The 27,529-nt window shown below is 36.9% G+C and overlaps 1 protein-coding gene across 1 annotated transcript in view; it reads left to right on the top strand.

Moving 5' to 3' along the window:
• Positions 1-27,529, top strand: part of LOC311080143 (obscurin-like) — a 395,902-nt gene that overhangs the window by 346,716 nt on the left and 21,657 nt on the right. Inside the window, exons 26-29 of the mRNA XM_084109914.1 lie at positions 9,744-10,013; positions 11,899-12,189; positions 16,906-17,241; positions 23,816-24,100. Coding sequence (XP_083966040.1) covers positions 9,744-10,013; positions 11,899-12,189; positions 16,906-17,241; positions 23,816-24,100 — 1,182 coding nt within the window. The remainder of the gene's footprint in view (positions 1-9,743; positions 10,014-11,898; positions 12,190-16,905; positions 17,242-23,815; positions 24,101-27,529) is intronic.

Genomic DNA, 27,529 nt, shown 5'->3' with positions numbered 1-27,529 from the left:
TCCTCGTCTCCTCTCTCCTCCGTCCTCCATCCTATGACCCGGAAACCGATCGAGCTCAGCCATCTTGAAGGACATCTCAGTTCTCTAATTGCACCGCGAGGAGTCGAGGATCGAGGAGTTAGGAGGCTTCCTGAGGAGTCATGAGCGAGGATACACAGGTGTATCCTATGCGGAAGAGTTTTATCGACTTAAACGTGACGCCAGGGCCGTGCACAGACATTTTAAGGGGCAGTGGCCTTAACCAAAAAAGGGGCACTATTTTGTTTTTTTTTGGGGGGGGGGGGGGCACACAACAGAAAATGTAGTTATTTGTATTAGATCTGATCGAGAGCACAATCATTTGATTAGACAAGCAGCTAATTCTAAGAACGTTATATGTTGTACACAGGGCTGGACTGAAAAAAAAAAAAAAATCGGCCCTGGCATTTTGGCCCAGACTGGCCCACTATATGAACATAAACACCACCCATCTTTGCACGCCCTTAAATATATGCATACCAACTCCAATTCCTTAAAACCACTAATTCCATGCAATGAATGAGTATATGAACGAGTGAGAGTTAACAGATGAAATAAGTAAAAATTTGACATTTATTAATACAGTGATGAAGCCTAAAACAAGCTATAATCTGCATTGGCATAGCAACACCAGTGTTTCTCACAGGATTTTTGGTAAAACTGTGGTGGGTGGACCTCGGTCCTTAGGGGGGTTTGGGGGCATGCTCCCCCGTAAGAAAATTTTGTGCATTTTAATGTTAAATTCATCAATCTGGTGCACTTTGAGAGTTCAAAGTTAAAAGCTCAAACCCATATTCAGTGTGCAAATTAAACAAAGAAATATTCAAACCTCTTTTAGTTACAGTGTCTATTTACATTACAATACATACTACATAATAATATTAATCCTATGACAGTAATAGCCATATTTTGTAAAACAAATGCACTAAAACAATAAAGGAAACTTTCATAATTAGTTTTGTACCAATTTCTATACTTGAAAGAGATAAGCACATGATCTTTTATTTTGACGGAAACTGCATCAAGCTTTTATTTTGGCGGAAAACATGGTTTACAAACGCCTCTCATAAAATTTCTAGTGAATTGCGGTAATCGTCAACTATGCAGATGTGGAAATGACCTGTAACTGGGTTATGGGTTCCTACACTCATGACATAGCCTAAGTGTTTTGAAAGTAGTTCTGCTTACCGCAGGCTCTACACTTTCTCATCTCTCTCCTGATCCTCCTCACTATCATCATCTGCCACAGGAGCTGATGAAGGGCAGAAAACATACACTACCGTTTAAAAGTTTGGGGTCAGTAAGATTTTTAATGTTTTTAAAAGAAGTATCTTCTGCTCACCAAAGGCTGCATTTATTTGATTAAAAATGCAAACAAAACAGTAATATTCTGAAATATTATTCCAATTTAAAACAGCTGTTTTCTATGTGAATATATAGTTAAGTGTAATGTAATCCTGTGATCAAAGCTGAATGTTCAGCATCATTACTCCAGTCTTCAGTGTCACATGATCCTTCAGAAATCATTCTAATATGATGATTTGATGCTCAAGAAACATTTATGATTATAATCAATGTTGAAAAACTGTTGATTTTTTATTTCAGGATTCTTTGATGAATAGAAAGTTCAAAAGAACAGCATTTATCTGAAATCTAAAGCTTTCGTAACATTAAACACTACCCTTCAAAAGTTTGGGGTCAGTAAGAATTTTAATTTTATTTTTGGGGGAAAGACATAAAATAAATCAATACTTTTATTCATCAAGGATGAGTTAAACTGATCAAAAGTTACAGTAAAGACATTTATAATGTTAGAAAATATTCTATTTTAAATAAATGCTGTTCTTTTGAACTTTCTATTCATCAAAGAATTTTGGGAAAAAAAAATGTAAATAACTGTTTTCAACATTGATAATAATAATGAATGTTTCTTGAGCATCAAATCATCATATTAGAATGATTTCTGAAGCATCATGTGACACTAAAGACTGGAGTAATGATGCTGAACATTCAGCTTTGATCACAGGAATAAATTACAATTTAAAATATATTAAAATAGAAAACAGTCATTTTAAATTGTCATAATATTTCACAATATTACTGTTTGTTTTTTTATCAAATAAATGCAGCCTTGGTGAGCAGAAGATACTTCTTTTAAAAACATTAAAAAATCTTACTGACCCCAAACTTTTGAACGGTAGCCTAGTGTATATTTTGACACATTTTACAGTGTCTGCTTTAAGGGCCTGTTTCTATTTTTTCATACTTTTTTTCTGCACATTCCTTGCGTTTCTTGCGCTTGCTTCTCCATCTTGCTGACTATTTTGACACACTGACACTGCTGCACGCTCGCTCACTCGTTTAAAGTTGTGATTGGCCCAGCCCAGTGTCAATCAAGAAAAGAACCAATGGGCCGCTGATATACGTGTTTCATGGACTGGTCTGTCAGAAGAAAAAAAAAACAACCTAATGCTGACTTTTTCTGACCAATGCATTACACCGGCACAAACCCAGCACCGCCAATTAAGCAAAACAAAACAAAACGAATGGGCCGCCGATGTACACATTTTATGGGCCGTTAAAAAGAAAAAGAAAAAATAATATTAATAAAAATAATGTACGACTATGAGATGTATCGGCTTAAAAAGCATGTCGGCCCACCGGGAAAGTGCGCGGTATGCCCGATAGCCAGTCCAGCCCTGGTTGTAGCCTACAAGTTGTTAGCACTAGTAGAAAGAGCCAGAAGCCAGAAGACCAAGAGCAAAACATTACTGACATACATACAAAAAACAACAAAAACAAATGACTAATTTCGCAGATTCAACCACTGTCTTGCATAGCCTACCTGTTAATGCGACAGCTTTCGTGAACTGTCAGTGTGAGTGAGTGATGCTGCGGAGCGAGCGGGAAAACCTGGAGCGGATTAGCGGAATCAGCGGAATGCTTTGAGCGGAGCGGTGGGGGTGGGGAAGAGGGGCACCTCAGTCGATGAGGGCAGAGGGGCAGTGGCTCTAGCCACCGGGCCACCCCCCTGTGCACGGCCCTGCGTGACGCACGTCTAAATTCTCCTCCCCCTTCACATCGGTCACAATAATTTTAATTTATACTTTACCTTTGCAGTTTATATAAACCACACATCTCAAATATTTCAACAGGGTATCTTGCTTTATTATTATTTATTATGAATTTCTTAAATAAACAAACTTCAACAACATAAGGGCAGATCCTCTGAGCGCTGCTGATGACGCGATGAAGTGACGCTTGAGTGATCAAGTATTCCAATGTATAAAAAAAAGTTACATTCGATTCCTCCGTCCTCGCGTCTTTTCCTTGCAGCCTTCCCTCGCATCCTACAGGGGGCGGAGCTGAGACGCGAGGAAAGGAAACGAGGATGCACAAATAAGAAATGAGAAGCACCCAGTGACATTGAACTAACAGTGATTTGTAGTTGATGAGCACAAGATCATTCAGGCATGTATCTCTGCAGAACACTAGTGGGTGTTTCTCTATCAGTGGGGCGTTTTCAAACCACAATGGGCATTTTCAACCGCTTTACCTGATTTGCTCTAATCCACTGGGGGCTTGGTTTAGGGGTGGGGTGGTTTAGCAAGTCTGTTGAAAAATGGTTGAAAAACATTTATTGTAGTTTGAAATTGGCCACTGATTGGTAAACGCCCATTTTGGTTTTGCATGCGCACTTCTCAGTAGTCAGAGAGAAAACATAGGTGCATCCTATACAGAAGTCTTGTTTGTTGAAGCACCTGACATACTTACATGACTTCTCTAGCACAGTTTCAAAAACACACTTAAAAAATGCACAACTTGTAGTTGCATCTACACACTTAAAAAATGCACATTGCTTTAGTAAAGTTTATTACGAATTTCCTGCATAAAGTTCTAACGTCATTTAACACATTTCTTGAAGTGGAGGAGACATGAACATGAGCAAGAAAGTTACACTGCAAACTAGTGTTGTCAAAAGACCCGGTACTTCGGTACTAATTTTTTTTTTAACGTCACGGTACCAGGTTTTCTCAAACCCGGTACTTGATGCGCGTGCATGCCCGAAGCGCGTGCAGTTGCGTCCTCTTCATAAAAGCGCTGATTCTCGAGGTCGGACATCCGGGACTTGTGCTCCCATAATGCACTGCGCACGCATAGCAACCGCGGCGAAGGGTAAAACAAACGAGCGCCCGCCATTAAGCAACACACGAAGCGGAAGACAAACGAGCGCCTAACTCTTTTCCTTTGGTTGCAAATCATGCCGAAAAACTGTTGTGTTGTTGGTTGCACCAACAACAATCTCAGCTCTCAGATTCTGTCACTTTTATTACGAAATTCAGACAATAAATAGCGTTTTGGCGCTTGTAAATGTGACGCGACAGATCCCTAGCGGCACGTGAACCGATCTTCTCTAACTTACTAGCTAACGTTAACAGTAAATAAACACGAATGAACAATGTTGAAAGATACAGTACAACTTACCGAAATGTATATTCCTCATACATAATATCGACCAATCAATCAAACAAAGGGGTCAATAAAACAGCTGAAGAACAATTATGTCACATTACATTTACCTCAGGAAATCCATTTGATGACCATAATATAGGCTAAAGCACGTAGTTGGTCTGAAAAAAAGAGCTATAGAGAGTAACGTTATTTTGCTAAATATAAATAATACTGCCAGCTGATGGGGCTCTCTGTATGTTTTCAGCATTAGGTGAGTTGTTTTTTTCTTGAGAAAAATTAATGCCTATCTTGCGTAGCCTACCTAATATTTATCCAAATTAGTCAATATTAAATCAAATCCCAATAATTGAATTGAAATAATAAAAAAGCGTAACGTTAGCTTACCAGAAATTGTACCATGTAAACATTGTAACATGTTGTCACTAAACCTAATAAAATTCAATTTAGTTACTAAAATGTTTTGACAATCAAAATACACTTAATGTGATGAAATATATATTTTTTTTTACAGACGCTAGGAGACTGTCTACTGATAAGACATTCTGTAATAGAAGGAAGATCTGTATTCATATAGCGCCTTTCACAGACATGTAGCTAGTCACAACTCACAAAGCGCTTTACATGAGTGTTTTATTACATTCACTTCTCACCACCGACATACATTCGCATACACAGATATCATTCATCATTAATACAAAGTAGTCCGTTAGTATCCATAATTGACATAATCCACAGCAAAACTTCCGTGAATAGATACCTTTTTGATTTGCCTCGGGCTTTGCCTTTGTTTTGTTTTACCCTTCAAACATGGCGGCAGCTTGTTGCTACGCAGGTCACATGATTTGTGACGTAACGCCGACCAAGAGAATGGCGATCGGCGGTGCTGCTGCTGATGTGGTGCTGATGTTTTTGCGCGTGCAGATACGTTATTTGAAATGGCGCGCGGCAAGCGCGCTCATAATAGAAGCGGCGCGCTCGCTTTTCCATGCGCGTTCATGGATGCATAGCAACGACAGACGCCACAGGAGTACAAACGCTTGTGCGAACTGCGCTCTCCATGACGACGAGGAAGTGTGACATAGGCCTATTAATTGATTTCTAGCCCTTGCATTAGCTTTACTACTAGATATATTTATGGAGATGAGAAATAAAAAGCCGTCATTAATATCAGTCCGTCAGAAAAGCAGTTCTAGTCTTATTCTTGGCTGGATAACTCTTAGCAGGTTTAAAAAGCCCTTTTAAAGTTAAATATGAATACAGTTTTGGATTAAATAAAAGTATAGTCAAGTCAAATAAAACATATTTTATCTCCTGTATAGTTTGGTAATGCTACAATAAGATACCATTCATTAACATCACTTAATGCGTTATCTAACATAACACACTGAGTGAACAATATATTTTTACAACATTAATTAATGTTTGTGAATGTTATTTAATACAAACACTTGATTGGTCATGTTTGTTCACTTCATTCATTGTGCATTAAATAATGTTAACAGAAATAATGTTAACTTTTGATTTTAAAAATGTATTTTTAAATGAACCCCTAAAGGAGAATAATTGTCGCAGTATAGTTATATACTGCGACAGTATATAACTATTGTTTTTTTTGTTAGGTCATTTTATCTAATGTTATCTAACAAATGGAATCTTATTGTAAAGTGTTTTTAATACTACAGTTTCCATCTTTGTAACTGTGATATACACTTTAATATAATTATGTAAATTTAATCTAAATTAAGCTTTGGTACCGAAATTGGTACCGAGAACCGTGGATTTTCACTGGTATCGGTACCGAATACTGAAATTTTGGTACCGTGACAACACTACTGCAAACATAGCCCATGTCTTGCATCCGTCAGTGCTTGCATGTAGAGCACGTTGCTCCTTTAGTAGGAATGAAGGCTGACGAAGATGGACAATAAAATAAAAAGCACCCCCCTCCAGATAATGCTGACATTGATTATACACCGAGTTGTTGTCGACAGCATAATCAGCTGACCTGGGACTTGATGATATCCTGTGCCTTATCACTGCTTAATCAGGTAATCATTCATATTCCTGAATCTGTATTAAATTTGAGAAATGCAACGGATTTCCGATCAGTTTAGCTTGATTCCACTGAAACACAATAACAAAAAACATCTTGTGTTTATTAAGAAAGTGACTGACATGGCTATTTTGTGATATTTAAAGAGATTAAGGTCTGCATAAGGTGAATCTGCAGCTTCAAAAGGATAGTTCAGCCCGAAATTAAAATTCTGTCATCATTTATTCACCCTCAAGTTGTTCCAAACCTGTATGAGTTTTTTTATTTCTTCTGCTGAACACAAAAGAAGAGAGTGAAGAATGTTGGCATCCAGACAGTTGATGGTAGCCATGGACTTCCATGGTATTTATTTTATGGAAATCAATGGCCACCGTCAACTTTCTGGTTACCAACATTCTTTAAAATATCATCTTTTGTGTTCAGCAGAAGAAAGAAACTCATACAGGTTTGGAACAACTTGAGGGTGAGTAAATGAAACAGAATTTTCCTTTCGGGCTGAACTATCCCTTTAAAGAAATTTTCATTGAAAAAACCTAAGCTTTTTTATTCTATTTAAACTTGTTACTTGAATGCTATGTAGTTTCACAGAAAATGAACTGAGATATAGTTAATGGCTATAGCTCATAGGTGTTTGTTCCTCTTCATGAAGAGTTTAGCTCCAACACCTGCATGGAAGTTTCCATTGATCCTAATGACCTTGATTAGCTTGATTAGCTGCTTCAGGTGTGTTTAATTAGGGCTGGAGATAAAATCAGACACCCCTGCCATAGTGATTTCTTTTGATATTGAAGCATTAATAGATTTTAGAAAAATAAATGAAATAATCAGAATTTAATGATACTTTAATCATAGTTAGAATATTTTGTGTTCAGCCATTTTTTTAAAAAAGTGAATCATATTGTGTTTAGTATATTAACATTCTTGAATGTGGAAACTGAATTGACTTGTTCTCGAGTAACATCATGCTTTCTTTTTCAGATTTCAGAGAACCCAGAGGAAGAGGCAGTAGTCTGATGTAGGACAGATTTTTAAAGACCTGAACCGCTGGACCACCTGTAGTTATGACATCAGACTTCTGAAGACAATTTTATTTTTAAAGGTTGAAATGCTTTTGTCCTATTTCTCCCCATTTCTTTTTTAAAGAATGATCTTTTAATATATTTTTGTCATTGATTGATTGAATAAAATAAATTGACTCAACTGCTGGAAAGGTGTCATTTATATTTTAAAAGGTTTTTGCCAAATTTTTAAATGGTCAGGAATTTGTTGACGCATCATTGAAGTGTAGTTGAAATATTAATGTTGTTTCAACATTAACTTAGTACTTCAGGTGGCAACATTGGTTGACGTTGCTTTTCAGTGTTTCAACAAAATGTATTTAGAATCAACATCACATTGTAACATTGATCAAACCAAATTACCAAAGATTATTTCTGTTAATTTCAGTGTTGATTCAACAGCAGTGATGTAGATTCAACATCATAGTGTAACGATGATTCAACAATATTACCATTGATTATTTTAGTTAATTTCAGTATTGATTTCGCATCGGTGATGTAGAATCAATCATAGTGTAATGTTAATTCACTAGTATTACTATTGATTTTTTGTTCAACAGTTTCAACATTAACTGAGGGTGCAAAAGTGATGTTGATAAAATATCACTTTGTAATGTTGAATCAATACTATTACTGTTGATTTTTGGTTGAAATCTGAACATTGCTTCAGCATTAACTGAGGGTGCAAGACTGATGCTAAAGCAACATCACTTTCTAACGTTATTTCAATGTAATCAGTGTTGACGCATCAACACTGACTCAACATTGTTTCAATGGTTACATGCTATCTGGATGAAGTCTGATGAGCCTCTCCAACTGTCAACATTTGAATTTAGTTTAGAGTTAGAAAGAAAGAGAGAAAGAAAGAAACAAATATGATAGATAAATAGATAGATAGATAGAAAAGAAAGAAAGAAAGAAAGAAAGCTTAAATGAGTCTCAATAAATTAGAAATAGTACATAGAATGGCAGCTGATGGAGTCTAATGTGCCTCTCCAACTGTCAAAATTTGAATTTCTACAGTTGAAGTTTAAATAGTCTTGGCTCAATTTGAACATTCCGCAATGAAAGTCTATGGGATTTTTCCAATTTTTGATCAGCAATTTTAGGAAAACCGTTAGTCTGATCAGTCTGAAAAGAGCAAGCAGCTCGAGTCAGAACAGTTTGAAGGTTTAGTCTGAGTTTAGTGGTTGTAGCTTGAACAGTTTAGGAGTAGCGTGGAGAAATTTTGGCTAAGAATAATAATAATCAGCTTAAATACAATATCAGTATGTTGGCTTTTCCAACTTAATTACTTAGAGTCGAAACAATACATCATTTTATAGTGTAATGTTTTCGTTGGTGGTGGATAATATACAAAAAAGTCTAATTTGGTCTTAAACGCAAGTTATTTTATTAGTGTTCATTGAAATGGTAAAAAAAAAAAAAAAAACTAAAGTAATCTGTATCTGATGATTTGTCATTTTTTTCTGCTTTTCTTCTCTCATGCACACTGTTACTTTTGACTGTGTTTGCCTTTATTCTCATTTTCAATAAAATTGTACATTTTGATAGTCATTATGTGATTATAAAGTGATTCAATAATGTCCAATTTTCCTGGTTTTATTTTCAAACTATTTTGGGTTAATCTTAATCCTGTAATGTTGTATTTTTACTCCAAAATTTTGGTTAAAAAACATTTAACCCAATCAGCTGCCAATCTTTTCAACCCAGCATTTTGTAGTGTACAACAGTATATTATTTAACTGTATATGTTACATTGTCACATGACCTCATCACTTTGCATGTTTAAGTCTGTAATATTTGTACACTCTTAAATTATGTAAGATTTGTAAATGTTGTACAAGCTGCAATTCTGTGTCACGCAAATAGAAAATAACATACATGTATTATAGACTCAGTTTACATGTATGACACACTTTACCCAGTCTTTTAGTTTATACGAAGTTTATCAGTATATAGTCTATCAATAATTACAAACAAATTTGATGTAATCAATACAAACTTCCAGCAAACTAGATCTTTCATTTTTAATACAGTGTTTGTCTCATAAGGAGGTTTTGAGTTCATAAACACTAACATTGATCATGAGACTGTGATGCTGTTTTAATCAATATTTACTCATGTGTGTATTAATACAGTGAAACCTGTAGTGAAGGTGAAGCCAGATCAGCGTGTGTTCAGTGGAGAGACAGTCACTCTCACATGTGACATACAGGGAGGAGGAGACATTCAGTGGAGATACAGATGGAGGTTTAGAGATGGATATACTTTCTATCCATATACAACACCAACAACAGCAGAGTTCAGTTTCACAGCTGGTGTGTCTCGCAGTGGTAAATACAGTTGTAGAGGAGAGAGATCAGGCTCACACACAGACTTCAGTGATGCTGTTACACTGACTGTATCAGGTGAGTCTTCATATTCACATCTGTTTAATGATCATTTAAAATCCATATTTCACTTATGATCTTCTGTATCAGCCACATCTGTTCTTATAAGCAATTCACTTTTAGTCATGATTGTCTTCAGATGTCTTGTGTGTGTTGCACATTTTTATCAGGATATTTATAACATCATGTAAATTGTGACTTTCCAGTGTTATTGGCGTCTCCATCTTTGAGATTTACTTTAGTCACTGTCGCTATGGTTACAGGAGATATTTACTAATAGAAAATATGAGTTTTGTGCTGAAGTCAGAGAGAATGACGAGACTCACAGATAATGATGTTAAATGAGTTCATGAAGTCTTCAGATAGTCTGATGAAGTTGATTCAGACTCAGTATCTCCTCATATGAGCTTGTAGTTGGAGATCTTCATCTCTCCTTCAGGAGCTTCATTCTGCTTTCTATGGCGAGTCAGAGGTGTTTGTCTGAGATCGTGACGGAGCCAGAGCCTCAAAACAACTGACATGACAAAACTGATGACAGTACAACAGCAGTCGATCATGCAGGTTTGCACTGTACAACATCAGGAAGATCAGGCCTTTCCTAACTGAGCATGCAACACAACTTCTCGTCCAGGCCCTGGTCATCTCTAGGCTTGACTACTGTAATGCTCTTCTAGCCAGACTTCCATCATGTGCAACCAAACCCCTACAGATGATCCAGAACGCTGCAGCTCGTCTCGTCTTCAACGAGCCCAAGAGGGCCCACGTCACTCCTCTGTTCATCTCACTGCACTGGCTACCACTCGCTGCTCGCATCAAGTTCAAAGCATTGACGCTTTCTTACAGATCTATCACAGGCTCAGCTCCCTCCTACTTTCACTCACTACTACGAGCCTACATCCCTACCAGACGCCTACGATCGGTCAACGAGCGACGTCTCGTGGTTCCATCACAGAGAGCCACAAAATCACTTTCCAGAACATTCTCATTCACAGTTCCATGCTGGTGGAACCCTCTCCCCACCCTCATCCGGAATGCAGAATCCCTGACAACATTCAAAAGACAGCTGAAAACCCATCTCTTCCTTGAGCACTTAACCGCATAAAAAAAAAAAAAAAACCTCCCCTTTCCCTCTAAAACCTCACTTATCGGGCTTATGCTACTCTGAATAATGCCTGAACTTCGTATCTTGAGCACTTCTTGCGTTGTTTTTGCCTCTTCATGATGACTCGCTTAATCTAGTCCTAGTTTGTAAGTCGCTTTGGATAAAAGCGTCTGCTAAATGACTAAATGTAATGTAAATGTAAAACACAACTAATACTAGGAAATATGAGATAAAATCATCTATAAACTATATAGTGTGAGAAATGTCAGTCTGCCCCGACTCAGCTTCCACTTCAAGATATGTATTAGAATATGTTTCTTCCCTAAAAGAGCTTAATTATCATAGAGACGATTCCTCCTGATGTCAGTAATATGTAAACGCCACCGGAGTGAAACTCGATCACTTCTAGTGTGAAACGGCAGTGTGACGTCGAGAATAATCCTGTGTTCAGAAGATACATGAAGGATACATGGAGTTCCCGTCTCAAACAATATCAGAGATGTGGGAACGGAAGACTTTCACTTTCATTGTTATCCTCAATTTACTTTAAGACAAAACTTAATTTACATGTAGAGCTGGAAGACGAATGTAATACAGTATATAATGTTTGAGCAGAGATTATTCAGGGTTTATTCTGACTCTGATGAACGCAGGGGCTTTAATGCACTTTGTCACTGTTGCTGCAATAAAACTTCATCATTGAGATCTTCAACATCCTCAAAACATTTACAAAATGTAATTCTTTTACTTTGCCCTGAAAGAGATGTTTGAGTCATTTTGTGTTTCTGTCTTTCTTCTCAGATTTGCCCACATCTACAGTGACTGTGACACCAGCCAGTCCTGTATTCACTGGAGAAACAGTCGATCTGAAGTGTGTGATAATCTCTGATCACAGTGACTGGAGATATGAGTGGTATAAAGACTACAGTGTAATATTACAGACGTCTGATTATCGTTACACTGTAAACAGAGACTCTCTCACTATCAGAGGAGCTACTGAGTCTGATCAGGGTCAGTACTGGTGTAAAGGACAGAGAGATGGAAGACCAAACTCATCAACATCAAGATCTGCTGTTTCTCTCTCTGTGAAGGGTGAGTTGAACATCATTGTCCTCTTAAATTCTCTCTACTAAGATACAGTATATATAATCGAGACACTGTTCAGACTGAACTTCTTTATTATTAAATACAGTAAACAGGGCCTATAATGAACACTCACCATGAGCCAAATGCCAGTAAAAAACGGCGAGTGTATGAAACGCTGTCAGTCGCTATTTGGCCAGTAACAATTTCTAACAAATGCAGTGTTGAGACAACATGAACGTGAACAATCGTGAATGCCGCTCTGTACAGTTGACGGGTCAGTGCTTCATCATCGCGAAAGTTTCAGCCTCTCCAATGTAAATATTCAAGGAAGTTGAACACGCAAAAGGGAATTGGTAACTCGTGTGTGTGTGTGTGTGTGTGTGTGTTTAACATCTGAAGCGGCCCTGAAAGACACTTCTCTCAGACAGTGTGTGAAGTTGAGCTCTCTTTCATGCCTACCTGCGCTTCAGTGGACAAATTCACTCAATATTATGTCAAAAAATATAGTCCTACTTTGTCGGTGATGTCTTAAGCGAACGCAAACACAAAACACATGATCCGTGTTTTCAGCCTTAAAGTGACATCATCCTCTTCTTGACTGAATTAAGCAGATCATGGGAATTGGCGGTGAAGTGTGTTCTGTGTGTGTTCAGACTCAACACACTGTTATATAATCTGTAATGATAAACATTCAGTGTTTGTTCAGTGTTGTTGATTAGTGGAGGAACTCACGGTCTCTCATTCATGCACTTGCTCATATTCTTTCACATGTGTACTCGTGTCTCAGGCAGAGAGTTCAATATCTAATGCAAATAATGTCAGTGTTATTGTTGTGGTTTATTTGTGTTCAGTAATGTTATTAAAACTAAACTCTTATAATATAGCTCTATATTATTTTATGCAACCATGTAGATCTGTTGGATAATTGTTATAAAGTATAGGTAGTTTCTTAAATAATTTAAGATTACAGATTTATAGTTATAAGTTTAAAGTTGAGTGAACTTAAATGTGGGAGTTAACTTGTTCCCTTTGTTTGCTTGAATAAGTTGGTGCAATATTTAATACAATTACTTAAAGGAGCTGTATGTAAGAAATCTATTTCAATTAATCATAAAATGGCCCTGATGTGTCACTAGACATTAAGAAATCATGTTAATTTCAAATACTTATATCACTGACAACAGTAGTATGGCTAGGATATTGTCATTTAAAAAGTGGACTTGCAGCCCTCAACTGATGTTGATGTTGTCATTTTGTGTTTTGGCCTGACGCGCCTCCCTCCACCTATCTACCAATCACGAAGTCAGTAGTGTTTCGGGATCCGGGTTGCCAGCTTTGCTCTAACCTACCCTAGCTCTAGTCGGATAAAAATGTCTAACGTTACTAAATCAAAAAGACCTCGTTATAATTCAGAAATTCGTCGTGACAAAGTCCGAAATAAAACCAGAATTTGTATAGGAGATGCTTTTGAAAGATGGAGACGGCTGAAAACGGAGAAGAATTTGAACACAGACGCCAACGTAGCTAATTTTCTCCTGGACAGGTAAGATTCATCTAACTTGTGCTTGGCTAACTTGTACTTGATGTCAATGCACATATCATATATTCATGACAGTCGAACAAAGTTATGCATGTTCATGCAAAGCAGGGCTCTACACTTACTTTTTGAACAAGGAGCACTGGTGCGCCTAAATAAAAAAAATTAGGAGCACAGACAAATATTTGGGGGCACAGTCATTTTTGTTGTATAAGTTTATCATTATAGTTTTATTATTAGAATCATTCAACAATTAAATTTACAATGCTCACTGTAAGGTTAAGAACATCAGACCAAAACTTTCAAACAAAAGATTTTAATTTAATTCTATTTTATCGTCATGTAGATTTCATTTATCATTGTATGTAGGCCCTATGTATGTTTCACATTTTATCTGAAATGAAGATCATGTCTGAGTCACTTGGCCAAGCTTTGTAGCCTGGTCGCCTTGACCTCTTTCCAGCAGACAGCCAATTTTCAGCACATTTTGTAGGATCAAACAGTTCCAGGGAGGGCCCCTCTGTGCTGATCCGAATTAGTAGGGCCCTATAAAATCCGTTTTATTTTTTCCCAAATTCCGTTTTAATTTTTGGGAATTCTGGTTTTTTTTTACCCTTTACGTAAAAAGAGTGTTTTTAATGTTAATGATTAAAATGTACACAAATAAAATAGGAATGACCCTAAATTCAAACAATTTAAGAGGTAACAAACAAAATTCTCATTTTAAGAGATGTTAAATGTGGTTTGGTTTGTTTACATTAGTGAATGTATTAGGCTAACTAACATGAACCACGAGCAATACATTTGTTACTGTATTTATTAATCTTTGTTAATCTTAGTTAACCCTAACCCTGTATTTTTAATGTTACTTCACACAGTGCATTAAGCTAACTAATGTTAACAAATACAACTTTTCATTTAAATAATGTAGGCTACTAAATGGTGAAATTAACATTAATAAAGATTAATAAATGCTGTAGAAGTGCAGTTTATTAATAGTTAATGTTAACTGATCTAGTTAACCAGAGTTTAATAAATGGAACCTTATTGTAAAGTGTTACCGATTTTGTTATACAGATTATACCGATTCAGTGTTGGACAGATCAGTTGTTTTAACCATTCATTAAAGTGAATCGGTTCAAATGAGTCATTAGTTCGCGAATCGGACGTATCATTAGCAGACTTGTACGCGTTGTGTGATTATCCCGGCAGTTTTAGGACATCGCACAAGATTTGTCAACACAGAAAACATTTCATCATTGGATAGGATTTGTTTAGTTTATTGAAAGTGTTTTTTATGTCAGCTGAATGGGCAGAACGCTTTTCAGAGAAGAAGGAAAGGTAAAAAAGTTTTTTTTTTTTTTTGCACAATTCACACACAGCGGTAGCCTAATTCAGGAAAAAAAATATCCGAATGCTCCACGTGAAATCTCGTTCTTCCGATCTTTTACCATTGTGTCAACTCTCAATTGATTTAGATTAATAAGCGCGAGGGAGTGAGAGAGAGCAAGACAGTTTGAAGACGCGCGCGCGACCGGGCCTCTCTCTCTGCTCGTTCTTTCAGTAATATGCGATTTTCCTCAGACATACGTTTTTCTCCCACACAAAAACAGAATTTTATTCCAAATATGTAAAATTCCGCGTTGACACTAGATTCCGCGTTAATTTGCCAATTCCGCGATTCCGTGATCGCGGAAATTATAGGGCCCTAAAATAGTTCGTGTGTGGGCATTGTAGTTTTTTGTATGAGGCTACCGACTAGCTACTGAAGATTTAGGCCTAAATTGATCTCCCGGTAATATATATACACTATAGTGTCCTACTCTGCCCCTCCTCATGATGATGTATTTGCAGCTGTTTCTATAGAAAAATGCTGTGTCACTCGCAGGAGTGCGCCCAAATATTTTTTCACGTTCGCACGCTGAAATATACTCGCATGTGCGAGTGAAATGGGCGCACTGTAGAGCCCTGCAAAGTAACGTAACGTTAGCTCAAATGTACGTATGCTAACATTAGCAATGCATAGGAGCCCGTTTCTCTGTCATTGTGCTGAGACGCTGAGGAAAACAACATTAGCACGCCCATTATGGCAATTTGAAACATAATTGAGACAGAAGCCTAACTTTACCTCAGAAAAAATTATTCGACAATATCGTGGACTAAGTTACACTTGCTGCAAGTTGACCTGTATTTCACATCACATATTTTAGCGTGTTATGGACGCGTGCTGCAGGGTAAGTAAAAAAAATACAGCTGGTCACTTTCACTTATAGCATCAGCTAAATGAATAGCTGTATTACACATAGTGACATAGGCTTGTGCTTGTACTTACATTAATGACAGATACATAACGTTACAAGTTAGACTTACAGCTACCGTTCTGTCTGTCACATACGAGCATAACGTTACATCTTTACGATACTGTCACATACGAGCATAAATCTTTACGATTATATTTAACTAATGACAATTAGTACATTTTTTTATACATAATTACTTATCAAAATATCTCTCATGATGCATAAACATAATTAACAGAAAAAAACTTACTGTGTACTTCTCGTCGGAAGCTCATTGAAGCAGCCTACGTTTCTGCTGAATTCAGCTTATCTGGCAACCTCGAGTCAGGGGGGATTATTTTTAAGAGATTGCAGTACCAGTTTTGGCCACAATCCTACATACAGTTCCTTTAAAGTCGAAACAATACATAATTTTATAGTGTAATGTTTTCATTGGTTGTGGATAATATACAAAAACATCTAATTTGGTCTTAAATGCAAGTTATTTTATCAGTGTTCATTGAAATGGTAAAAAAAAAAAAAAGTAACTATCTGATGATTTGTCATTTTTTTCTGCTTTTCTTCTCACAAACAATATCAAAGATGTGGGAACGGAAGGCTTTCACTTTCATTGTTGTCCTCAATTTACTTTTAAGACAAAACTTCATTTACATGTAGAGCTGGAAGAAGAATTTAATACAGTATATAATGTTTGAGCAGAGATTATTCAGGGTTTATTCTGACTCTGATGAACGCAGGGGCTTTAATGCTCTTTGTCACTGTTGCTGCAATAAAACTTCATCATTGAGATCTTCAACATCCTCAAAACATTTACAAAATGTAATTCTTTTACTTTGCCCTGAAAGAGATGTTTGAGTCATTTTGTGTTTCTGTCTTTCTTCACAGGTTTACCCACATCTGCAGTGACTGTGACACCAGACAGTCCTGTATTCACTGGAGAAACAGTCAATCTGAAGTGTGTGATAGAGACTCACAGTGACTGGTTCTGGAGAAATTACCAGACACATACCAGTACATATTACTGGTCACAACCCTGGGGATATGAGTGGTATAAAGACAGTGCAATATTACAGACGTCTGATCGTCGTTACACTGTAAACAGAGACTCTCTCACTATCAGAGGAGCTACTGAGTCTGATCAGGGTCAGTACTGGTGTAAAGGACAGAGAGATGGAAGACCAAACTCATCAACATCAAGCTCTCTTTATCTCTCTGTGAAGGGTGAGTTGAACATCATTGTCCTCTTAAATTCTCTCTACTAAGATACAGTATATATAATCGAGACACTGTTCAGACTGAACTTCTTTATTATTGAATACAGTAAACAGGGCCTATAATGAACACTCACCATGAGCCAAATGCCAGTAAAAAACGGCGAGTGTATGAAACGCTGTCAGTCGCTATTTGGCCAGTAACAATTTCTAACAAATGCAGTGTTGAGACAACATGAACGTGAACAAACGTGAATGACGCTCTGTACAGTTGACGGGTCAGTGCTTCATCATCACGAAAGTTTCAGCCTCTCCAATGTAAATATTCAAGGAAGTTGAACACGCGAAAGGGAATTGGTAACTCGTGTGTGTGTGTGTGTGTGTGTGTGTTTAACATCTGAAGCGGCCCAGAAAGACACTTCTCTCAGACAGCGTGTGAAGTTGAGCTCTTTCATGCCTACCTGCGCTTCAGTGGACAAATTCACTCAAAATTATGTAAAAAAATATAGTCCTACTTTGTCGGTGATGTCTTAAGCGAACGCAAACACAAAACGCATGATCCGTGCATTCAGCCTTAAAGTGACATCATCCTCTTCTTGACTGAATTAAGCAGATCATGGGAATTGGCGGTGAAGTGTGTTCTGTGTGTGTTCAGACTCAACACACTGTTATATAATCTGTAATGATAAACGTTCAGTGTTTGTTCAGTGTTGTTGATTAGTAGAGGAACTCACGGTCTCTCATTCATGCACTTGCTCATATTCTTTCACATGTGTACTCGTGTCTCAGGCAGAGAGTTCAATATCTAATGCAAATAATGTCAGTGTTATTGTTGTGGTTTATTTGTGTTCAGTAATGTTATTAAAAATAAACTCTTATAATATAGCTCTATATTATTTTATGCAACCATGTAGATCTGTTGGATAATTGTTATAAACTATAGGTACACTGTAAAAATAAAAGGTGCCTGGAGGAACCTTTTGGGGTTCTTCACTTTGCCACACCGGCGGAACCGTCTGTAGATCCTCTAGGCACCCTTTAAAAAGGGGTGGTTCTCTGAAGAACCACACAGGCTTCCTGAGGAACTCTTATATTAGGAACTGTGTGGAACCACTTTGGGTGACTCCAGGAACCAAATTTCATTTTTTTTAAATATTTCATTTAATGTTGTTACTATGGTAACCTTTGACTTCTATTATAATAAACAAATACAAAATAAGAATTGTTTATTACATATTTGATGTTCATTTTTATACATACACTTCCATGCACATGGGAAAAAAGCTAACTATAGATTAAAATCAATGAATACACAAAAAAAATAGTATAATACATAAGCAACATGAATAATCAACCATGTATATATTATAGATAAACAAGAAAAGACACCTCAACAAAATGCATGGAAACGCATATGTTCCACAAAATAAATCAATGTAAAAAAATTACATTTTGACTAATTAAAAATGTCCATCTTTACTTAACTTTAAAACATTTGTTTCAGTCCGATGGTAAGTCTGACATCACTGTTTCCAAGTCCAAAAGCTCTATCAGATGCCAAAAACAAACAAACAGTGCTAATATGCACTCATTGTGCTGTAATATTCCTGAAAATTATGATACTAACCTTTATCTCTATACCGAAATCTCTGATGGTTAGTTATTCAGCTATTTTGAATCATAAAATGTTGAAGTCTGGGATGCCGTTAGACTGGAGACTGTAATGTACACTATGGCTTTTGAAAAGCTTAAATGTGTGACTTGAATCAACAGTGTTCATAAATGGTTGTTGAGTATTCACATGAAACAAGATAGAGGAAGTAGAGGCTTCGACCCGGAAACAGTATAAAGGTGCAGTAAAATTATCTGTTGTTCTGTGAATGTTCACTGGTGAATTCCAGTCATTTCAATAAGAATTTACATGGTCAGCAATTTCGTTTGTGGTCAGAAATGTCACTATGGGACCAAGTTGGTGTGAGGTACATAAAGAGTTAGAAAAGTGAAAATGTACAGCAGATTCATTTTCCGTTTGTTTTTCCTCTTTTCTGGTGGATGGTCCAGGCACTTCAATGATTTTCAGGTCTACAGGAGGATTTTTATTCTTGTTCAAACTTGTATTTCAGCTTACCGAGATCCCTGCAAAGTACAAAATTTACTGTTAGTAAGGTTATTAAAGTGATAGTTGTGAAAGGCTATATCAGCAATTTGTACAGAATATGTTGAATTGAATGACTAAATCAATCTAAGACAAAAAGTCAATCATTAATTTGCATTTGTTCATTAGATCAACGTAGTTAGCATCGCGGCTAAAACCTTCATACCAGATACTGTGCAATAAACGAGTGGTAAACACTGTAAAAACATAGTAATGTATAATAAATTTAGTTTATATATGTGTGTGTGTTTGAATATATAGTGAGTAGACTCTGTATTTATATTTCTTTGGCGAGTTTACAAACCTTGTAATGGAGAGCCGAACAAATGGCGGAAGCTTTGATGAGAGGAGCCGTTACTTTCAAACCATGTTTCAAACCCGATGATGTCGATCAGCTGAGCTTTGTTGCGCGCGAGCAGCGCGAGGATCACTGAGGCGACGGCAGCAGTTTCGTGACTGAATAAAACTTCTCTCCTCCTGGTTCTTCTTCTTCATATTATTAGGGGTTCAAGCACGAAGTGCTGAAACCCTATTGTAATTGCCCTGATTTTTATTATTATTATTATTCTTCCCTAAAACGCATCGTGCAGCCAAAACCGTAAGGCCTAGAGACGTGATACTTGGTCAAATGGTAGTAGTATTGCTCGCTACTCAGATACACGGACTTAGCCAAATCGGCCCATAGGTGGCGCTACAGCGACCAAAAGCGCAAAACTGCTCATAACTCCTAGACTGTATGTCGTAGACTCAAGTGTCTTATATCAATGTAATCAAGACCTCATGGCAAACAAAACGTATATCTCCGATTTCATTTCCGGTATGCAAATTTTTCCGCCATTTTGAATTTTGTCAAAAACCTACTTTTGCGAACTAGTCCCTGGTTTTTTGCCCGATTGGAACCAAACCAGTGCAGAAATGTTCTCTGGAGTCTGAATATCAATAATTATCGAAAAAAAGTGGAAATTTCGATTCACGGTCGCTAAGGGGCGCCAAAACGTACGTTGTGGGAGGGGCCTATTTTACTAAAATGGCTATAACTCCCGATGTAAATGAGGTATCTTCACCAAACTTGGTACACATGTGTATGAGTTCAATCTGGGGTCACAGTAAAAAAATCGCGACGATTGGCCTCATGGTGGCGCTATAAAATGAAAAAAACATAAAACAGGCTATAACCACCTGACCGTTAGTCCGATTGACTTGAAAATTGGTATGCAGTGTCTTGGTCCAAGGTGCCATGTATGTGTATGAGGACATTGGCGTATCTCAAAAAACATGGCCGCCATCGGCCAATGAAGTTTGAGCACCTATTAGACAAGGTTAACGGAGGCCGATCGGAACGAAACTCAATGGGCATGTTCGGCTCATGGCCCTAGAGGACTGTAAGAATTTTGAAAGAAATCGGCCACTAGTTGGCGCTAATGAGTTTTATGGCTCTGTAATCACGTGGTGTTACACTTATCATCACAAAATGCATATCATTTGATAGATCTGCTTATGCTGAACAACTTTGCCTCTAGAACCATTGCTGTCAATCAAACAGTTTATTAATTATTCACGAATATGTTAAAAACCTACTTTTGCGAACTAGTCCCTGGTTTTTTGCCCGATCGGAACCAAACGAGTCTAGGACAATTCTCTGGACTCTCTAGATCAATAATTATCAAAAAAAGTTGAACTTTTGCATTTTTCGCATGGGTATAATTGTGTCATAAAGAAAATGGACGTGGCAAAATGCAATCAAAAGCCTATAAATTCTAAACAAAAACTCAGAACATCACGATAATTGGTCAGCATATGTGTCGTACCATGCTAAAGAAGCATGGAAATTTTTATGGAGATCGGACCAAAGGTGGCGCTATAACTGTTAAAAAGCTTTAAAACCATATATTTCCTATGGTAAATTGCCTGTATTGCCTGTGAATGGTCTTTTCCATCTATAATCATAATGTTCATATAATAATGTTCAAAACCAGTGCAGTGCAATTCTCTGGACTCTCTAGATCAATAATTATCAGAAAAAGTATGACTTCTTCATTTGGATGGCTATAATAGTGTCACTTCAATATGTGGCCATTACCAAGTGTCCCCAAAAGCCTATATCTCTTTAATGAATGTTCAAACCTTCTTAAAAACAAGTCAGAACATGTGAAATATCTCTCTGAACATGCATGAAAATTTTCAGACAGATCTGACAAAATTTGCCTCTATAACAGTTAAAAAGGTGAAAATGATATGAATTAATGGCATGTTAAGCCAATAAGTGGTATTTTACTGCCCCCTGCTGTTTAAAATAGTCATTTTGTCATATTGGTATTGGTATCAGCCATGGTAAATCATGATAAACTATGGTAAGTGTGTGTGTGTGTGTGTGTGTGTGTGTGTGTGTAAGCATGCATTGAATTAACATGGAAAAACTGGTTTGCTTTAGTGCAGAAAACTGGTTTAAAGTGAAAGTGAGCCAATAAGTGGTCTTCTAGTGCCCTCTGCTGGCCATTCTACTTAATAATGAAATATTTTACATGTGCTTTTGCATTCATACTTGGACACACACTAAAAATCACGTATATAACTAACTATTATAACACAATAATATTTTGTCAGTGTTCATCACCTCATTTGCACTGACACTTCACATAATTGCTAGTAATGTGGTTAATCATGCTAGAAACATTGTAAATCATAGTAAATAATACTGAAATGAGGTGTATCAAGGTAAATCATGCTAGAATCCTAATAAATCATTCTGGAACATGGTATATGATAGTAAATCATGCTAGAATCATATTAAATAATTCTTGAATGTGGCAAATCGTTGTGGGAGGAGCCTATTTTACTCAAATGGCTATAACTCAAGAAGTAAATGAGATATCTTCACCAAAATCAGTACACATGTGTATGGGTTCAATTTGAGGTCACAATAAACAATTTTATGGAGATCGGACCATAGGTGGCGCTATAACTGTTAAAAAGCTTTAAAACCATATATATCCCATGGCAATTTGCCTGTATTGGCTGTAAATGGTCTTTTCCATCTATTATGTCAGTGGTTACATGCTTGCTAAATAAATCTTAATGACTTTTGATGCTTTTGTGCTTAAATGCCTTAAAGGCCTTAACTGCTTGAACCCCGATAAATGCTGCTTGCAGCTTTAATTAATATTATTATTATTATTATTTAGTGTTGTTGTTTAAGGTTTAAATTACTTAATAAAATAGGCCTATACTAAATAAATGTAAGCTACCCAGGTGAAAAAGACGTAGGCTACTGTTAAATGTATTAAAAATGCATTAAAGTATATTTGTATTGTAGGTCTACTAAAAACACACTCAAGTACATTTTTAATACATTTAATAGTATGTCTTTTTCACCTGGGTATGTATACTGAATCAAACTTAAGCAGCCTATAATAATAATAATAATAATAATAATAGGATAATAATAATCTTATTCTGGCCTCACTGAACCATTGGGTTACTCCAGATGCTGGCTTTAACAGATCTTCCAGGAACCACTTAAATGTTAAAAGATCTTCCAATAACCCTTTTATCGCATTCAAGTTCCTCTATTTTCCCTCAAAGCACTTCGAGGTCTCATGGTAATGAAAAGGTGACTCCAGAACCTCTGAACTAAATACAAAGTGCTTAAAGGATCCCATAAGTTCCAGCAAGAACCTCAAAGATTGTCAATGCTCCTCCAGTAACCCTACTATAGGAAAAAGAGTTTTGAGGCACCTAAATTACATTTTTAAGTTCCTTGAGTATCCGACAGGATATTTGAGGCTCCTTTAGTTTTTACAGTGTAGTTTCTTAAATAATTTAAGATTACAGATTTATAGTTATAAGTTTAAAGTTGAGTGAACTTAAATTTGGGAGTTAACTTGTTCCCTTTGTTTGCTTGAATAAGTTGGTGCAATATTTAATACAATTACTTAAAGTCGAAACAATACATAATTTTATAGTGTAATGTTTTCATTGGTTGTGGATAATATACAAAAACATCTAATTTGGTCTTAAATGCAAGTTATTTTATCAGTGTTCATTGAAATGGTAAAAAAAAAAAAAGTAACTGTATCTGATGATTTGTCATTTTTTTCTGCTTTTCTTCTCACAAACAATATCAGAGATATGGGAACGGAAGGCTTTCACTTTCATTGTTGTCCTCAATTTACTTTTAAGACAAAACTTCATTTACATGTAGAGCTGGAAGAAGAATGTAATACAGTATATAATGTTTGAGCAGAGATTATTCAGGGTTTATTCTGACTCTGATGAACGCAGGGGCTTTAATGCACTTTGTCACTGTTGCTGCAATAAAACTTCATCATTGAGATCTTCAACATCCTCAAAACATTTACAAAATGTAATTCTTTTACTTTGCCCTGAAAGAGATGTTTGAGTCATTTTGTGTTTCTGTCTTTCTTCTCAGGTTTACCCACATCTACAGTGACTGTGACACCAGACAGTCCTGTATTCACTGGAGAAACAGTCAATCTGAAGTGTGAGATAAAGTCTTACAGTGACTGGAGATATGAGTGGTATAAAGACAGTGTAAAGTTACAGACGTCTGATGATCGTTACACTGTAAACAGAGACACTCTCACTATCAGAGGAGCTACTGAGTCTGATCAGGGTTGGTACTGGTGTAAAGGACAGAGAGATGGAAGACCAAACTCATCAACATCAAGCTCTGCTGTTTCTCTCTCTGTGAAGGGTGAGTTGAACATTGTCCTCATAAACTCTCTCTCCTATGATCACTGTAATGAAGGTGGACTGGTTCTTTAGGTTTGGTCATCGCTATGGTGTGTCGGTAAGAACACAGAGATAGGATCCACATTTAAATGACTTTAATGTCCATCAAGTTCACTGGTTACATTCGTATGGGTGGGCATTAGCACATGCACTTGTGTGTGTGTGTGTGTGTGTGTGTGTGTGTGTGTGTGTTTTAGTCATTGACGCACACAACTCTGGCAGGAATTAGGGAAAAACAATTCACGAACCATCTCTCTATGATAGAGCGAAAACTAAAATAAAAAGTTCTGCGCACAATCGCTCACCAATGCTGTGGTTTGATTGGCTGTCCGTTCGCATGAGTGGGACATGATCACTACATTATATAGGCTTGTCCTGTATATTTGATAAATGGATAATAGTGGTGTCCTCCTCTTCTACAATCACACATACAATCAAGAGACTGCGGTTTTGCTCAGAATGGAAAACATGCAGTCTGGAAATGAATATAATTTCATTTAGTTAATGTGTTACATAGAAAACAGATGTTTTGTCTGCATTATGTGCACATTTAAGCTCCAACAGAAATACTCTTTTGTTGATTATTTCAGCCGCACATGTGTGAAATATTTGATATATTTTTAGAAGTGTTTAAGGAGAAATGTAAGATTCAAATATGAAAATCTCGATTAACTTCAGCGTTCAAAATACAAACAACCACTTGCCTTCTCATCTTTTTTATTTTATTTTATTTATCTGCATATAGAATTGTGATTGCTTAGTCGTTTCTGCTAATATTTAAAGGTGAACTATGCAGGTTTATTACCTTAACTGAACAGCTTCAGAGTCATTGGAATGGTTATATGACTTTTTTCGGGTTGAATGGTGGTCGTCTCTCAACCCTCGAGCGCCTGTGAGCGGAAAAACCACCCTTGCAACTTTGAGCCGGCGGGCCGCAGCGTCAGGAAGTATCGCGTGATATCAGGTCTTGTGATGTAACAAATTGCTTTACGGCAAAAAAATCTGCTAAAATTCATTATTGCGCTCCCTCACGCTGTTCCAACCCGAATGAAGAAGACATTTAAAGAATGTCCTATCTGCTCTGATGTCGTTGATCTACTAGCCTCTGGTGTCTGAGAGTCGCCAACGAGTTTTTCGACTGTGTTGTCAAATATCTATTCCGAAGCTGTAGGGGGAGCTCTATAGAGAAACCTGCGAGCAAAAACCGTTTTACCGTCCCATAAACCCTGAACTCTAAAGCTTTCTCACTCGTGGTTATGGGCTCCAGAAAGGCCGCTGTGAGTAAGTTCAGTCACTCAGAGCTCATGGTGAACAACACACACACATTCTCAATCTCACAGATCCTCAAATCCTGGAGTCACCGGCTGTGTCTCATCTCGAAGGCTGAATCCTCCGGAGGTCACATTTATCTGCCGCAAACGTCATGAGGCTCTTCATCTCAGTAAACTGACCATTACATTCCCATGAGGAAACTACAACAATTTACACTTCACTAGCAATAACGCTCAGTTTTATAATGGAGACTGTCCTGAAATAAGACGTTCTTTATGACGTATGCGGCCGATAAATGTGACGTCAAGAGGACGCAGCTTCAACATGAATCTTTAAAACTTTAATCAGGTTTTTTTTTATTACTGATTAAACTATTGAGAAGAATATTACTGTGAACAATACTTATATTGTTTTTGATGTTTACAGTAAATTACAAAAGAAAGATTGACTGAACTAAAAAAAAGGATCTTTTCAGAGTGCATTATCTATATCCTCCAGACATATACAAAGTTCTGGCATGAAACTCTAGATGGCGCAGGCTAATAGGTCCTTTACTCGCCTGTTCATAATCACATCGTTATCTATAGGCCGCAGCTGATTGGTTCCTGCCGTATCTGTAGCCAGTGAGCTCGCTGCTTAACCTTCAAATACTTGGATAGCATTTTCCTTAGCAGTCTGCTTTCAGAAATTCAACATATAAGATAGATAAGTGCATAGGTTTTTATGCTATATCACTGTGTTTTGTGTAATCTGCTTCATCAATTCCTTATAAACTAACCATTCACAAGTTTTAAATCTTGTGTCATGTCAAGAGTCCTGATTTAATGCTTAGAGTGAATTACTAGCATTAGCAGCTAGAGAATATACATTTAACGTTTATGCAGCAGCACACAGGCAATATAAGGATACAGAGACAAGCTTGCTGAACTCTTTAAAGTGAGACAGGCTTTTGTTTATTCTCATATCTAACAGAGCTACAGCAATTCCTAATATCTGTACAGCAGCAACATGTATAACAAATCAGATTGCAATGTTATCGAACATCAACAGCAATACAAACACTAGCAGATGTTATGGTTAATTAGACACTGAATTTGCTAATTATTGCAGAAGTATTTGCTTCACAGCAGGAGTGTAAATACAGTAGGAGACTCATTGCCGTTTGGACCGCTCATTGATGTAGCGGCCCCTTCTGAGATCGCACGGGCTGAGATGAGTTTTGCTCTCACGGCTATATGTCATTCATTGAGTAACTCAAGTGTTTACTGTGGTGAGGACAGACAGTCGTGCAGGCTGTGAAGTTCAGGAGTGACGGAATGTGGGATTCACTCTCAAATTGTGTTGTTGACAACCATTGTATGGGACAGATATGAAATGCAAAGTAGTAACGCATTAGCAATGTAACTCATGTACAATAGATAATAGCCCGACGTCCCGGGGCTTTTGTGTTTTCCCCGACGGGCCATCTCAAATAGTGTAATCAAATTCCTCTCTTTATTCACATTATTGACCAGTTATTTTAAGGAAAAATATGACCGCGCAAGTTTTTTTGATCATGCTGATCCACAGCGCAATTTCTCATGAATCGCCGTCCCTGTTTTGAGAGAAACGCATGATCAATAAAAATTAAACTCCATTTTCACATGAATGCTTTACTTTGTGTGTCAGAATGTTTGAATCCACGTGCTAACACACTATCACTGTAAAGCTGCTTTGAAACAACAACAAAAAATCTGTATTGTAAAAAGCGCTACATAAATAAAGGTGACTTGACCATCATAAATTCTGCTATATAAACAGCATACAATGATTAGAGCACCATTTAATTGACTCAAAGTCTGGTGTTTATTATTATTATTATTATTATTTATTGCTACACTTCAATATGTGAATTATTCCATCAGTAAATGAACACTTTTAGCATTGTCAGGCTTTAAAACAACAAAGCTGCTCGCTCTGCTTTATGGCTGCTATAGATCTAATCTGCCACAAGGTGACACTGTTTTCAAAACTCCTGATGCTTAGAATCTTGTACCAGAACAATCAGAGAAAAGTGTCAAAGCTTCAAAGAGTCATTATTTATCCATCCAGCTGCAAGTTCTGACGCTTGACACTTAAT

This window comes from Abramis brama (assembly GCF_963993115.1).
Source record: "Abramis brama genome assembly, chromosome: 3".
Classification (NCBI taxonomy): Eukaryota; Metazoa; Chordata; class Actinopteri; order Cypriniformes; family Leuciscidae; genus Abramis; species Abramis brama.
Note: the sequence above shows the minus strand (reverse complement) of the source record. Positions and strands in the feature narration are given on the sequence as shown.